Source organism: Arctopsyche grandis, chromosome 8, assembly GCF_051622035.1.
Source record: "Arctopsyche grandis isolate Sample6627 chromosome 8, ASM5162203v2, whole genome shotgun sequence".
NCBI lineage: Eukaryota > Metazoa > Arthropoda > Insecta > Trichoptera > Hydropsychidae > Arctopsyche > Arctopsyche grandis.
This window is the reverse complement of record NC_135362.1, coordinates 11,423,898-11,438,903: the sequence shown is the minus strand read 5'-3', so window position 1 is coordinate 11,438,903 and position 15,006 is coordinate 11,423,898. Positions and strand designations below refer to the sequence as shown.

The 15,006-nt window shown below is 30.9% G+C and overlaps 2 protein-coding genes across 2 annotated transcripts in view; both read right to left on the bottom strand.

The window, feature by feature from the left end:
• The window catches only part of LOC143915638 (uncharacterized), a 31,371-nt gene extending 27,267 nt beyond the window's left edge, over positions 1 to 4,104 (bottom strand). Inside the window, exon 1 of the mRNA XM_077436349.1 lies at positions 3,845 to 4,104. Within this exon, the coding sequence (XP_077292475.1) occupies positions 3,845 to 3,859 (15 nt within the window). The 5' untranslated portion in view covers positions 3,860 to 4,104. The remainder of the gene's footprint in view (positions 1 to 3,844) is intronic.
• LOC143916171 (transcription termination factor 3, mitochondrial-like) overlaps positions 1 to 15,006 on the bottom strand; it is a 143,587-nt gene that overhangs the window by 88,269 nt on the left and 40,312 nt on the right. The window lies entirely within an intron of this gene.

Sequence of the window (15,006 nt, the reverse complement as noted above, 5' to 3'; positions counted from 1 at the left end):
ATAAGTGTACCATAATCTTTCGAATTATTGATGAATTATGTACGTAAACAGGGGACTAGGTATGCGCAAAAATATATATACCTATACATATATTTTAATTAAAATAATGTGACTTGAATTGATGAGTATAGTTTCTAATTTTTTAAACAGAAATATCCTAAGTAGGCGACTTTTCTCAATAACATCCTGTTTGTCGTCAAAACTTCTGAATGATTTGTCGAATAATCGACCGAGAATGCAACAATCCAAGGCCTCGTTATTTGTTTTTTTTTTTCGCGCGCTCCGCACTGATTTGTTCTTAGGGAATTGTTTCGTGAACCTAGTCCCTTGTTATATTTGTATTCAAGAATCTAATGTGTAAATATGTATTATTTTAAAGAAATACTTTGGAATGATATTTGATAGACACAAATCAGAGTATTCTGAATCAAATTCCATAAATGCTCGAAGAAACGAGTAAATCAAAAAATATTTTGTTTTAACGCCCATTCATAACAATTCGCCAGTAATAAGAGAGGAATAGAATTGAAACGGCTAGTCCATGCAAGCGAACGACGCGGTGGCTCATACCATAACAAACAACCCATAGCTTAAGTAGGGCCGATTCTATTTTCTGAACTTCACTAATCCCAGTGAATAATATCAACATTGACAACGATTAGAATAAATTGTAATTGAATTAATGTATTTATGTACATATGTATGTATATATGTATGCTACCAGTGGCTTAACTACTATGAAGCCCTTGGGAGGGTCTCCAAATACTAATGCATAAAATAAATATAAAGTTATAAAAAATATTGGAAAATCAATTCACACTAACTAAAAACAGTATTTATGAATAAAAAATCTTGGCGAACTTGCAATATTAACATGAAGAAGATCTGAAAATGTCTTTGAAAAAGAAAATTAAAAATATGTGATTGCATAATTTGCAAATTTAGATACAGGTTAGGAAGGATATCAATAATGTGTAAGTTTATTTATTTCATTAAAAAAAAACTTTTGGATTCGAGACAAAATTTTTCTAGTTACGCCACTGTATGTTACAGTCCAAGTGTTCACTCCAGTTCGTCCCTGTACATCCATACTAGTTTTTTCATACACGAAATATTGGTTTAAGTGTAACTGTCAAATCTTATAAATAGACTCACCAGATATAGCATGAAACATGTAACCGTCAAGACTCTTGATCTGCAAAACCTTTAAATGTCAAAACGCCAAATATTTAAAAGAGAAATCCTTTGGGAACCATATTACAACGTTGCTATAATAGCTCCCGCTTTCGCTAATATTAAAATATTGCAACCCAGGCTAAGCATACATACATATGTATGTATGTACGTGATGGGACAAACGATTGAGAATACTAAAACTTACATATGCCTGATAGTTTGTTCATGAAAACACTAGTATGTTGATGAACGAAAAATATGTACACTTAGACTGTAACATATGTATATATATGTATGTAATACATACTTAACCAATTAGATACAACTTCCGGATATTACATATAATTAAGTTAAGATTGATCGAACGAAAAAAAAAACTGTAGGTGGACTCTCACCCACCATAATCCGAATAAAGCATCAAATAGACTGTTAAATGAGCTAATTCAAACATTCTAACTTAAAATACATTAACTATAAGGAGATGAAGACTGATACCACTAACTAAATATATAAATTATTTTTTATTAAGATCGTTAAACTGATTTAAAGAAATATTCATCATATGAATATGTAAGCCTTTCTTCATAAAAAAAAACTAACACTTTCGGAGATTTTTATCGCATCAAAGTGGAACATCTAAACTTCGCACGAGAAAATGGTAACGACAAAATTTCACCACGAACGTCAATCACGAACTTCACACTAATCCACCTCGATTTTTTTTTAGCAAATACAATAAAAAAACATCACATCGTTTAATGATATGTGTACTCGAAGTCCTGTAATATATCCGGTTGATTTCAAACGCAAACTTACACGTACGAGTGCTTAGCGGGTACGTATTGGAAAATCCTTGATCTCGTCAATGTTACACTAATTATACCGCTCACTTCTATGTGTGCAGAACTATGTGTTATGATCACCGTTTATCGTATTTTAATTAGATTTATTTATATATGTAATGTTTTTTATTTGAAATATTTCGCGCACACCTTTGCAACGGCAAAAAAGTATGCACACGCCGAGATATATGCGATATTTTCTTTAGAATTTATTCATTTCAAAACATGGCAACAGACAATAGTGTCGTTTGTACGAGGGAAAACCTCGGTGAAAATATCGCATATGGAACTTATTCTCTCAAACAATGGATTATGCAGCTTTGCAATAATTCTCACAAATTTAATTATGTGTCTCTGTATCATAGCACACAAACACACACCTAAACGTTATTTACTAACTCTTTATTGTTTTCTATGTATTTATAATGCAATTTCCAATTACATACATGCATTCGGTACGCGAACGTATACAATAATATTGTAAGTGGCACACGTGTCAAATGCAGAATAATGTGCACAAAAAATATATATGTACATTGCAAAAATCGTTCAATACAATAGAAATTCTATATATATAATACATGCATACAATACATATGTATGTATATAAGAAATAGAAATGGATAGCGGAAAAAAGCTCGAAAGTTCAGCTGTTGAATAACGATACACATAGTTGCAATGATTATGTGATGAAATTTAATTCAAAGTCAAACTTTAGAGTACCTGCCAATATTAATAAGTCACAAAAATTGATGACTTAAAGATTAAGGATGAACAAACTGCATAAATCAATAGAAACAACATTTTTTTCCCTCATACTTTACATGTATAGTAATAATAATAAATCTAATATATAAATATGTACTTATAGAGAAGATTTCCGAACATCAATATGATAAGACATTTGTCTTTAAATTAACCACATATATGTATATATGCACAATGTATATCATACAGAATTTTTAATATTGATAAACTTGCAACAAATTACCATATACAGGATGTTTGGTAGCTAAAATTTTGATAACTATCAAATATCGATAATATTTTGAAGACTTTGGACTGAGGAATGTGTGGCTCAAAACGTTCAAAATAATATGTGCTATCAACCCTTTAAGGCTTTGCTTCTAAACACACATATGTACATACATATATTAAATGATAAAAAAAATCACCTCAACAAAAACGTTTCTCAATTTGTAAATTAACTACCCAATTTCATACTATTATTTATAAAATAAAAAAAAAGATGCAAACTAAAAATTAGTAGTATAGGAGACTAAAATTTACATAAGAATTGAACACTAAATCGATTTAATATTAAAAAGCGTTGAATATTCTCAATTGCTATGAGACTGTGATCGTAAAAAACATTCGAAATTATACTGTATGTATGTGCCTATGTATTAAAAATTTTATATAAAAAATGCTAAATATATATGTACATATGTAAGGTCAACTGTATATAATAGACCTATATATTACACAATTGTACATATTATATATGTATTGTAAACAAGCACTGTAACGAAAATGACAATATATGAGCCCGTTATATTTCAAAGTGGCGGAAGTCCAACTTTCAGCTCCGAAAACACTATTTCTATTTGGCTTAATTCGCAAATTCACATCACTTATTTCAATTCGACATGTCTAGAATCTCAGAAAAGCAGAGTAAACGTATTACAGGCCAATATTGTTAAACGCAACATTCAATGTTTTGCGAGATATTTCTCGAAATGAAGAAAAGTGGACTTATGCCACTTTAAATTATATCGGCTCATATGTATTTATGTATGTATTTAGATGAAATAAAATATACTCACAGTTATCTTGATCATGTTTGTATTTCCTAGGCGACACACTCCACACCAGGTAAGTCTCACACCACTGAACGAGCACTGACCGAGCTTTTACTATATGTATGTAGTTTCGCAAAGCTCCCTACTATTGGTATGATGTATGTATGTGTCGCGTAATCTGCCAACGACGTATTCGTATTTCGACTTGGAAGAAAATGAAAAATTGCAATCCAATCGAAATGTAATCCGTTTCGCACTGTTGGAAAGCTGTGGGTCGAGTGAGCGCCGCGCGGGTCGCGCACCGCCTTTTGAGAAGCTCCCTCCCCCGCCGGTTCCGGAACGTGAGCGAAATACGAACGAGTCGGAACAAAACGCAACCATCATTTTCCGGATACGGGTGTGAGCGCGTGCACACATTGCAACGAAACGAAATCCGGTTGCATAATGTCGCCAAATTTTAAGCGGTTCGAAAGCGACACTTCCTATCATGTTCCACGCCGACCCATGACGAAAAATTCAATGCCTTTCATCCCTTTTTGGTAGATTGAAATTTTCATTTTTTTTAAATCGCACTGTATGTACATACAACGGTTGAAAAATTTTTTTTTTATTGTTCACATATTCCAATATTGTTATTTTTTTTATTGTTCACATATTCTGGCTAAATAAAATTGTATTCACCCACTGTTTTTAAACGTTAAAACTGCATAGTACTATGGTTTACACAAAACCGATGTCCGAAAAAACGATTTTGATATAAAATCCAATAGTGATATAAAAAAATCCAAGTGCTAACCTAACAAATCCAAAAAACGCCAAATTCACTGAAACACACACACATTTTTTCTAGATCATGAAAACTTGATCAGTGATCGATTCCGAGTTCGAATGAGTCAAAATCTCAAGTTCGAATTTTCGCATGATCACAAAACTTCATCCGTTGTTACTACGTACATATGCATATGTATAGATAAAGTAAAAACAGTTCAAGCAAGTGACTAAATTTTTAGTAATCCGTTATAATATAACCGAGGCTAAATAAAATTGTATTCACCCACTGTTTTTAAACGTAGAACTGCATACTACTATGGTTTACACAAAAACCGATGTCGAAAAAATCGAATAGTGATATAAAAAAATCCAAGCGCTAACCTAACAAATCCAAAAAACTCCACATTAAATTCCCTTAATAATATTTAACAAAAGTATTTATTCATATTTTTAAACAATTTTTTTTAAACCACTGACTTTTGATTATTTTAAAATGTATATGAAAATGGTTAATTTTCAAAAATCGATGATTTGTGTCGGTTTTACTATACTGTCAGCAATGTGTATATCACATAGCTAGATATATAGATATAATAATCTAAATATATTTATTATATTATGTATATATCATCAGATATATGAGTTGTTATATTTGAAAGTGGCAGAAGTCCACTCTTTGGACATTGAATATAATGTTTGGCGTTTAACAACATTTAAAAATACGGATGGCCTGTCATACGTTTATTATGCTTTCCTGAGATTTTGGACTTAACAAATTAAAATAAGTGACAACAATTTGTGAATTAAGTCAAACAGAACTAGTGTTTCACATTTAGCCAGCAGCATAGCTCGGTCGTTAAGAGGACTGGACACCAGCGCCTTGTCCATACAAACGTATTACACTTCTCCCTTCCTCAATTATGGCACTAGAGAAATTATTTTTTAATATGCTATGGATATTTATCATCGGCATGCATCTGTGCTTTTATTTTTTTTTGATTACTTATTTTTTATAGGAGATTGGAGCCGCCGAACATCTATAAAATCGCCTCTTTTTTACATCCACGAAAGGAGTCCAGCGTGCTTATTTTAAGGTCGATTTAAAAAAAATACGCACACAGTTGCATAGAAAATATCTTTCTCATACCGATGATGAATTTTTTTTAAAAATTGGTCCAGTTTCGGAGGAGAAAATTGGAGAATACAAAACCTCGATTTAAAATATGTATTATCTGGTCGAAGCGCAACTGTCGCATTCACTCAATATATATACATATATCGAAGAAAGGAACGGCAGCAAAATTAAGGTTTCGGGTGTACAGCCCTCTTAAGCTTCTGCTTAGCGTCGAAAGGCGCCGGGTTCGATACCATGAGCTGACCTCGATTGAAAAGTATTTTTCCGAGTACATCTGTGGTGCTGCTGATCAGACTTGGATATTTGTGACTCCAGGTCGATCGTTTCCTATCAGAGTTTACCAATTTTCTCTGATTTCATTGTTGAAACGGCGGTTCCCGTATAAAAATTGGCTAAAAAAAATCCTTCCTACCTACTATGTTACCACTATTTGATTAATGTACAATAAAATTTATGTACAATTCATAGATGTCTCGTTAATTTGTGAGTTTTTCAGTGTCTCGTAATTCAACGACTTGTAATAAAAATGCTGCATTGTAATTGTAATTTTAAGTGGTCAGGAAGGCGCATTGGGGCTTACCGGTAAGGCCTTCCTGGTATATATGTAAAAAATAAATAAAATAAATAAATAAATATTGTGTTCACAATACATCTTATGTAAATCTACACATACACAGATTATTACCCAAACATAATCTGCTTTAGATCGTCGACTCTCAAGGGCGAAATCAGACAGCGATGAATGTGGCACGTGGTTTTTTTTTTAAACGTATAGAAAAAATGTGACGTTCATGGCACGCGTGCATGGGATAGTCCTTTCAAAACGACACATTCAACCTATGTCGTTGAAATTGTGTGATAGTACATATTTATCCTTGCTTAACAGTGATCTATACCAAAACGACCCTTTGGGCCATTTTCGGTAAAATTGTATCCTTGCTTGACTAATTACTACGAACTCTGATCAAAACCTTGTCAACTCGAAGTTAGTACATAGAGAATACAAATATAAATTTTCAGCTTGATACGTTCGAGGGTGTGGAAAAAATCATTTTTGTCTTTTCTAAGAGGAAGAACTCCCACTTACGGTTTATTTAATTTAGTGATTTTTTTTATTTTCATCACACCGATACAAGAATTATACTTGAATTTATTCGTGAAGAGCACGCTTGTTTAAGGGGTCGAAAAAAATAGTGAAAGAAAAATCGTAAAAACAATAAACTGCCACTTCCGGTTGAAGAGTGCTCACCAAATTAACTTTGTGTTAAGTTTAAATATACCTTTGTATTAAGTTTAAATATACCTTTGTATTAAGTTTAAATACACCTTTGTATTAAGTTTAAATATACCTTTGTATTAAGTTTAAACTTTTAGATATGAAATACATATAAGCTCAATGAGCCGAAAGTTTGCCGAGAAAAACATAAAAAACCTCGATTCTCTAGAGTAAAAGTACTACTTTAGTAAAAATCTTCAAAAAATATCACAGTATACAATTTATAATTTCTATTACATGTAAAAAAAATCACTTACGATTTCCGGTCAACTTAAAAATGTATATCTAATAGTGACGGATTTAGACTAGTGGTGTTTAAAAAATCCCCCTAATTCACTGACACACACACATTATTTCTAGATCATGAAAATGTGATCAGTGATCGATTTTGAGTTGGAATCAGTCAAAATCTCGAGTTTGAATTTTCACATGATCACAAAACTTCATTTATTAATACTACGTACATACATGTATGTATGTATGTAGATAAAGTAAAAACAGTTCAAGTAAGTGACTAATTTTTTAGTAAGCTGTACAATATTACCGAGGCTAAATAAAATTGTGTTCACCCATAGTTTTTAAACGTAGAACTGCAGACTATGTATGTACATACCATGGTTTACACAAAAACCGACATATAAAAAAATCGATTTTCGAATAGTGAGATAAAAAAAATCATAGCGCTAACTAGACAAAAACTAAAACAATCCACATTAAATCCACTAGTTAGTGTTGGACAAACGTATTTATTCATATTGTTGAAAAAAAATCTAAGTTCTTACACCACTGATTAGTGTCGGTTTTACTATACTGTCAGCAATCATCAGATATATGAGTTGTTATATTTAAAAGTGGCAGAAGTCCACTCTTCTTCATTTCGAAAAATATTTCGCAAAACATTGAATATAATGTTTTGCGTTTAACAACATTTAAAAATACGGATGGCCTGTCATACGTTTATTATGCTTTCCTGAGATTCTGAAAATAAAAATTAAAATAAGTGACAACAATTTGTGAATTAAGTCAATCAGAAATAGTGTTTTTTTACTGAAAATTGGATTTCCACCTCTTTCAAATATAATGGCTCATATAATAAATATTATACTATAGTATACGTCTGATTATTCAGACTTTCTTTTACATTTATGCTTATTGATGCATATTAATTTAGAAAAGAATTTTTCAGAACCGAAAAACCCTACTAATGTATATGTTCTAGTTTAGGATTTCTCGCGGAAATGAAAATATTTCGGTTGCTATCATACATATTTATATACGTATAATTATAGGGCTTTATACATTTATCGTATAATTTTAATGCAATATTACGGAATGTTATTAAGAAACCATATCAACAAATTATTATTTTTATAAAGCATCATTTTTGTACTGTTCAACGACATAACTATGTATATTTAACAAGCGTGATTATTATTAAGAAACCATATCAACAAATTATTATTTTGATAAAGCATCATTTTTGTACTGTTCAACGACATAACTATGTATATTTAACAAGCGTGATGGAAAATATCATTTGAATACACGTTTTTCCAATGTGATTAAACAGCATTGATTTAGAGATGAATATAAATTAATAAAAGAAATATCCATTTGATATAGTTATGTATATGTATATATATAGCAAGACATTAATAACTTACATTTATCAGTTTCATCTCAGCAACAGCTTTTGGAAAATATAAGCAACGGTGACGAGCATTTTTTAAATTTCTTCGTAACTAACCAAACAAACGAACAATAAAAGAATTTTTTCATTTATATTTAAACAAATGAATATCACACGTGTTCTCACACACGAATAATTTAAATAAAATATGAATATTTAACTGATATGATTCGAAAATTTTCCGTGGAAAGTGAAAAACTACGACAAATTTCTAATTTTGCGTAGCGTGACTATTTACAATAATTTAGTACATGAGATATAAACAATATTTTGCTTCGATGTATTACATTCAAAACAATTTCAATTTTTATATGAATTTTTATACGAAGATTCATAGAATCGATTACATTATTTTGGGAGTTGAAACATTTTTGACCTACGGTACAAAACTAAGCCGAATTATATTGAAAGATTTATTGAAAGCTTCAATGTTAAGCGTCGTGTATTCAACAACTTGATTGACTGTTTTATGTCGTCGATATTTCCAACGTGACATTTTAATTTTGAGCAGACCCAATTCTCAAATAGAGCTGCCTAAAGAATGTCGTTTTGACGGACCAATTTTGTAATTTATACCTGGAAATAAGAATAGATTCCATGCTATAAATTCAATCATAAAAAAGTGAAATTATTTATCTATAGCTCAATCGAAACTGCCGAATGGAAATTTTTGTCATAGCAAATTTTATTCATAGCGCATATCAACTCATCGAAGAAAGTCACCATCGCGGTTCTTTTAAATCAAAGCTCGTATACTTAGTAATGTACCCCATTTAGTTTCACTATAATTATTCATTCTAAGCACTCGCTTATCAGTGTGAGAAGTTCAAACGAAAACAACCGATAGAATCTTCTTTTAAATATACGATCAAAATGTGGCAAGAACGACGGCCAAACAACCAATAATTACAATACGCGCTTATCGAATAAATACCACTTCGTACGGTTTATAATTTCGACCGTATTTATGAATATGTATCAAAATGTGAATTAACAAATTACACCTTATGTAAGTGCCGTAATTATTATTTTTTTAACGCTATCGTAGAGTCCATAGAAGTTCATCAACCTTGGACATGTGTGGAAGAAAGGCGCCGATTCACTTTTGAATCTGATTTCATATGCAACCTATTTGACCTGCACAATATATAATATAATGTGTATACCAAACTGCAAAGTTGTGCAACGGTCCACACTCACAGATTCGTCCGTTTTACGAGGATAATTTAGTAGGTTCGAGATTAAAATTCGACAAGTATATCGTCCGATTGAATGCTACTATTTTATGTACATATGTATGTAGTCCAGACGTTACGTGCCTCAGTTAAGTAAGAACCATGTGATGTGATTCGCCGTGGAATTTCATTTTCCTCGATCGGCCTTCGGGGGAAATGTTTCGACATCGACTCAAATAAAGGCGAATAGCCTTAAACGTCGTGTGAGATTTGAGCAGGTAAGCTCGGAAACGTAATGAATGCCCAGGTGTGTGTTATATGTAACGACGGATTTGAACAGGTTAGAGAAAACACATAGCATCTCAATTAAATAACGCTAAAAAAACACTTTGTGATTTTCTCGCTTGTCGCAGTTTACGGATTTCGTAATTTACGATATGTGTTTCACATTTTGGATATATGTGATCACTTAATTAGTCATATCAGATGTTCAAACGGTGAAACAGTGAAAGCTCTCGTGAATGTGAACGCACAGACGCTCATCATTGTCGGTGATGTTTCGGATATGATCATAAGACATATTTGAATTATTTATAAGAACAAATTGTGTAATAATTCTTATATGATCAATTTTTTAATATGATGGATCTGCTCAGTAGAAATTCCAAAAATACTGCCATTTATCACCATCGGTAATACTGGTATTGATTCAAATAATTTTCAAGTGAAAAATATAGGTTTCCAAAAATTTGGAAGGTGACGAGGCTTCTCAGATATAACTACAATATTTTCGGCAATCTTTGGTTTTCAATTTATGATAAACTTAATGGCTCCTTTGAATAGCAGATCGAAAAATGTTGAATGATGACTTATTCTTTGACAAATCCATACAAACTAGCCGATACAACTGTTTTGGATTTTCTTTTGAATGCAAAACAATTATAAAATTGATTATAAAATTGACATTGTTATTTATTTAAGTTGTGGCACAACAGGAGTCCTTAATGTGACACAATGGTCGAAAAAATGAAACGAGAAAAAAATATACTGACAAAAATAGATTGATGCATAATTATAAGAAATCGTTTAGCATTATTGTAATGGCAGAAAATATCAAATAACAAAATACATATGTATGTACATACATACATAGTATGTAGGGAATATCTTGCATCTACACCTAGTACCAATATATGTATGTATGTAGGGAGAAGATCAAAATTCCTCTCATACAACACATCCAATTATGAAAATAATGATGAGCGCAGGCTCACTGAGGTGGAAAATATCACGCTCAGGCACAGCAGCAACAACTTCATTAAGAAGTCGGATATCACTTGGGATAGAAGCCATCCGATAAAGAACTGTGCGGGCAGTAGTTAACCATCAAATGATGATGTCTACCTCGCACATAATTATTAGGGACATAAAGTCCCACCTGTTCCAGGCGCGACGGGACGACAACGACGTATTATCACGTAGAAGCTGGAGAGCAAAATTAATTAATGAGAACTTTCTCCAAAGTTCAAGGGAATTATGAATGCCCATTATATTTTGGTTTTACCGATAATAACAAAGGTCAAATTTTGACAAAAGCGGTATCCCTAATTATTTTTCTTACTCTTAGATGTTTTCTTTAAAAATCTGATTTAATAGTGAATCTGTTGTCAAAATCTTCCACTCTAACCCCCCCCTAAGTAATGAATGCATTTTTTTCAATTTCAAGAATAATTTGAATTCCAATTATTTATAGGGCTTATAAAAATTAAGTATATATTATTAAATATAGGGCTTATAAAAACTCAACGTTACCCAGACTTCATAAGCTGGGAAATGACTTTAGCCAATTTGATCTATTTAATATTATAATATTGTAAACTAAGTTTTAAAAAATTGTTACATTATCATTTCTCTAATATGTACATAGGCTTAATGCATTTTTTTTTTGTTTTCATTTCATTTAGTTATTCACTTCGGGTATCTTCATTGTTTAAAACTTCTTTCTATTCCTATATTAATATTGTTTTTAATTACTGTTCTATTTTATTTTGGTTTAATGGTCCTTGCAGCCGTATATGTATAGATAAATAAAGAATAAAAGTTTAAATAAAATGTTTTTACTATTATATCGTGTGTATTTTTTCACACCACTAGATGAGTATCAGATTTTTAACATATGTATTAATTGTGTTAATTTTTTTTTATTCCACATTTATTAAATTATACGTTACTTTTCAGATAAAGATTCAATCATGGTGAGTTTTAATTACAGTTAGACTTCACAGTAGAAATTGCAGTCAAAAGTAACATTTCCAACAGCGTTTCTCTTGCATTTACGCTTTATGAATAGATAAATCAGCACAAAAGCTACAAAGAGATAAAATATGCATAAAATTTGAATATGAGAGGTGTGTATATACTATGTAGTGTTCAAATAATTATCGGAAATTTGAAGCAGAAGATGAGTTTCGATACGAGGTGCATTCTATAGGAATAATAAAAAAAACTTGAGTAATGATTTCCCTAAAAAATATAATACATTTATGTTATTATAGGATATTAATTATAGGATAGAATAATACGGAACACAATAAGCGGTATTCACTTTATAAAAATATATTTCACGTAATAAATATTTGAAAACAACAATTTTTTTTTAAAGTCGAGGTCCCATCAAGTGCGGAGACAAGTAACGGAAAATCTAATGCACCATTGTTTTTGTTAATTTCCCATAATTAAGCTACTGATTCTGCGAAGAGCCTTGGCAAAGGCAGGAAGTGTCATCCACGGAGTGAGACCATTTTCCATCATCAAAGTTTTAATTGTAATTGTCCGATCGCGTTCGAATATACATATGTATATGTTAGGAACGATCAAAGCCTGGTACCGAACGATATCGTAACTTGCTATGAAATGCACATTTCACCAAACCAAATGGTATTTTGCAAATCAGGAAGAAGTTAAATCGAAAATCAGTCCACCTGCCGAGCGGTTAACTTCCCTCCGATAATGATATACGTACATATGTACATATGTTTTCATGATAACTAAAATCAAATCAAAAATCAAATACGTCAAATAAAATAAAACCAATTTATGGTGTTTAATTGGTGAGCTGACCTTTTGGAATTCATTGCAATTTCCGCTCAAAAATACACACATTTTTCATGCACAATTATGTGTATAGGTAATTGACTTTCAAACGAACATAATCAAAGGTTAAATAACAACAATGTGTATGTATGAACGTGGAGCAACGCTCCAAATTCCGTGTCGATTTCGAGTTGAATTCCAAAGAAATTTATATAAAAGCTTGTGATGGTAGCAATTGCAAATTAAAAACCGTTAAATGTGTTCGAAGTAAATGTCGAACGATTTTGCAAAAAGCGCTTACATCGAGTGCAAAATGATTTGTTTTTATAATGAGACCAATTATTCAAATAACAGAAAAACGAGAGCTATTAAAACACTACAATAATATTGTACATGTTAATTGTTATAAATATTTACAAATACAAACCGTTTAAAAATACTTGCATATTATATATAATTAATTTATAATTATTGTAATTCCATAAACATGTGCATAAAACGGTTCATCCCAATTAGTGCAATCAATAATATGAATTCGAGTAGTGGAAATGATCGATTTTCCCTCATTTTTTTAACGAAATCAGATAAATTGAAGTTCTAATCGTATCTGCATTGTTTACCTGATGAAAAATTAGGCATACTGGGATAAATACAAGTCAACGATGCTCAACTGCATTAGGTCTAATTATTGTATTATGATTTTTTGGCGTGAGCCACCGGTTCGAGAAAGTGAGATCGCACGAGAACCAATTTAAAAAAAAAACGCTCACTTTCAGAGCACAAATTAGTCGAAAATTTCGTGGTGAGCTCTTAATTGGCACGCTTTATAATAATCACAGTTTTATTGCCAAGCCAAATACAAAACAGAGGGAAAACAACGCGAAAGTCGTTTTCTACCATTGCAATTCGAATTACCCTACTATACTTTACGATATGAAAACATATCTTAAATATATAAATTATATCTTGCACGTGTTATTAATGTTATTATGTTTAAAGAGATTGAGATAGCTATTGGACTGCTCAAACAAAAACCGATTTTGAATGCCAATCAATGTGAAACTGTATTTGTGCCATAGAAAACTGTATATGTAGGTACATACATACATACATATATTCTGAACCAACGACTTTTGACGATGACAATGATTATTAACACAATTTAATGAGATATGTGTATGAAAATTTATGGAATGACTTTTTCTTATTATCATTCTAATTTCTCTTTCATTAAAGTTTCAATAAGGTTTTAAGATTTTTGCAAAATAATTATTTTAAAATTTTCCACTCGATTTCATTCTACTTGTACATTTCTATGATTGCATTTCGTTCGTTCATTAACATACTAGTTTTTTTATATACGAAATTCAAACTAATTTGTTCATACACAAACTATCAGGCATAAGTTTAAGCATTCTCAATCGCTTGTTTCATCCTCTATGTATGTACATATATGTACATACATATATGCTTAGCACAGGTTTCAATATTATATATATATATATATATATATATATATATATATATATATATATATATATATATATATATATATATATATATTGAAACCTGTACTAAGTAGTTATTAAGTTAGTTTTTCAAATTTATTTTTATACGAAAAAACAAATGAAAATGCTTAATCTTTTTGCCAAGTGACAAAAAGTCACAGTTTTCGGAGACAAATTTAAACACAATATTTATTTTTTTATTTTATTGTTACAATCAATATACACTCGTCATTACAGATCGCTCCAATGCGACGAGTGTACGTTAACGGTCAGAAATACAATAATACATATACAATCAGAATACATAGCATATAACAATTAATCAGTACAGAAATAGTAATCATGGAGACATCTATGGATTATTTTTAGATTTTTGTGTACAATTATTATTACAATTTTTATACAAATAATAAACACGAAATTATAGAGATGTCTATAGAGATATCTATAGATTTCAGATTACTGTGCATAATTTTTACAAATTATACCAACAGATTTTGTGACAACAGGAAATGATCTAATACCAATTTTCAGGAAC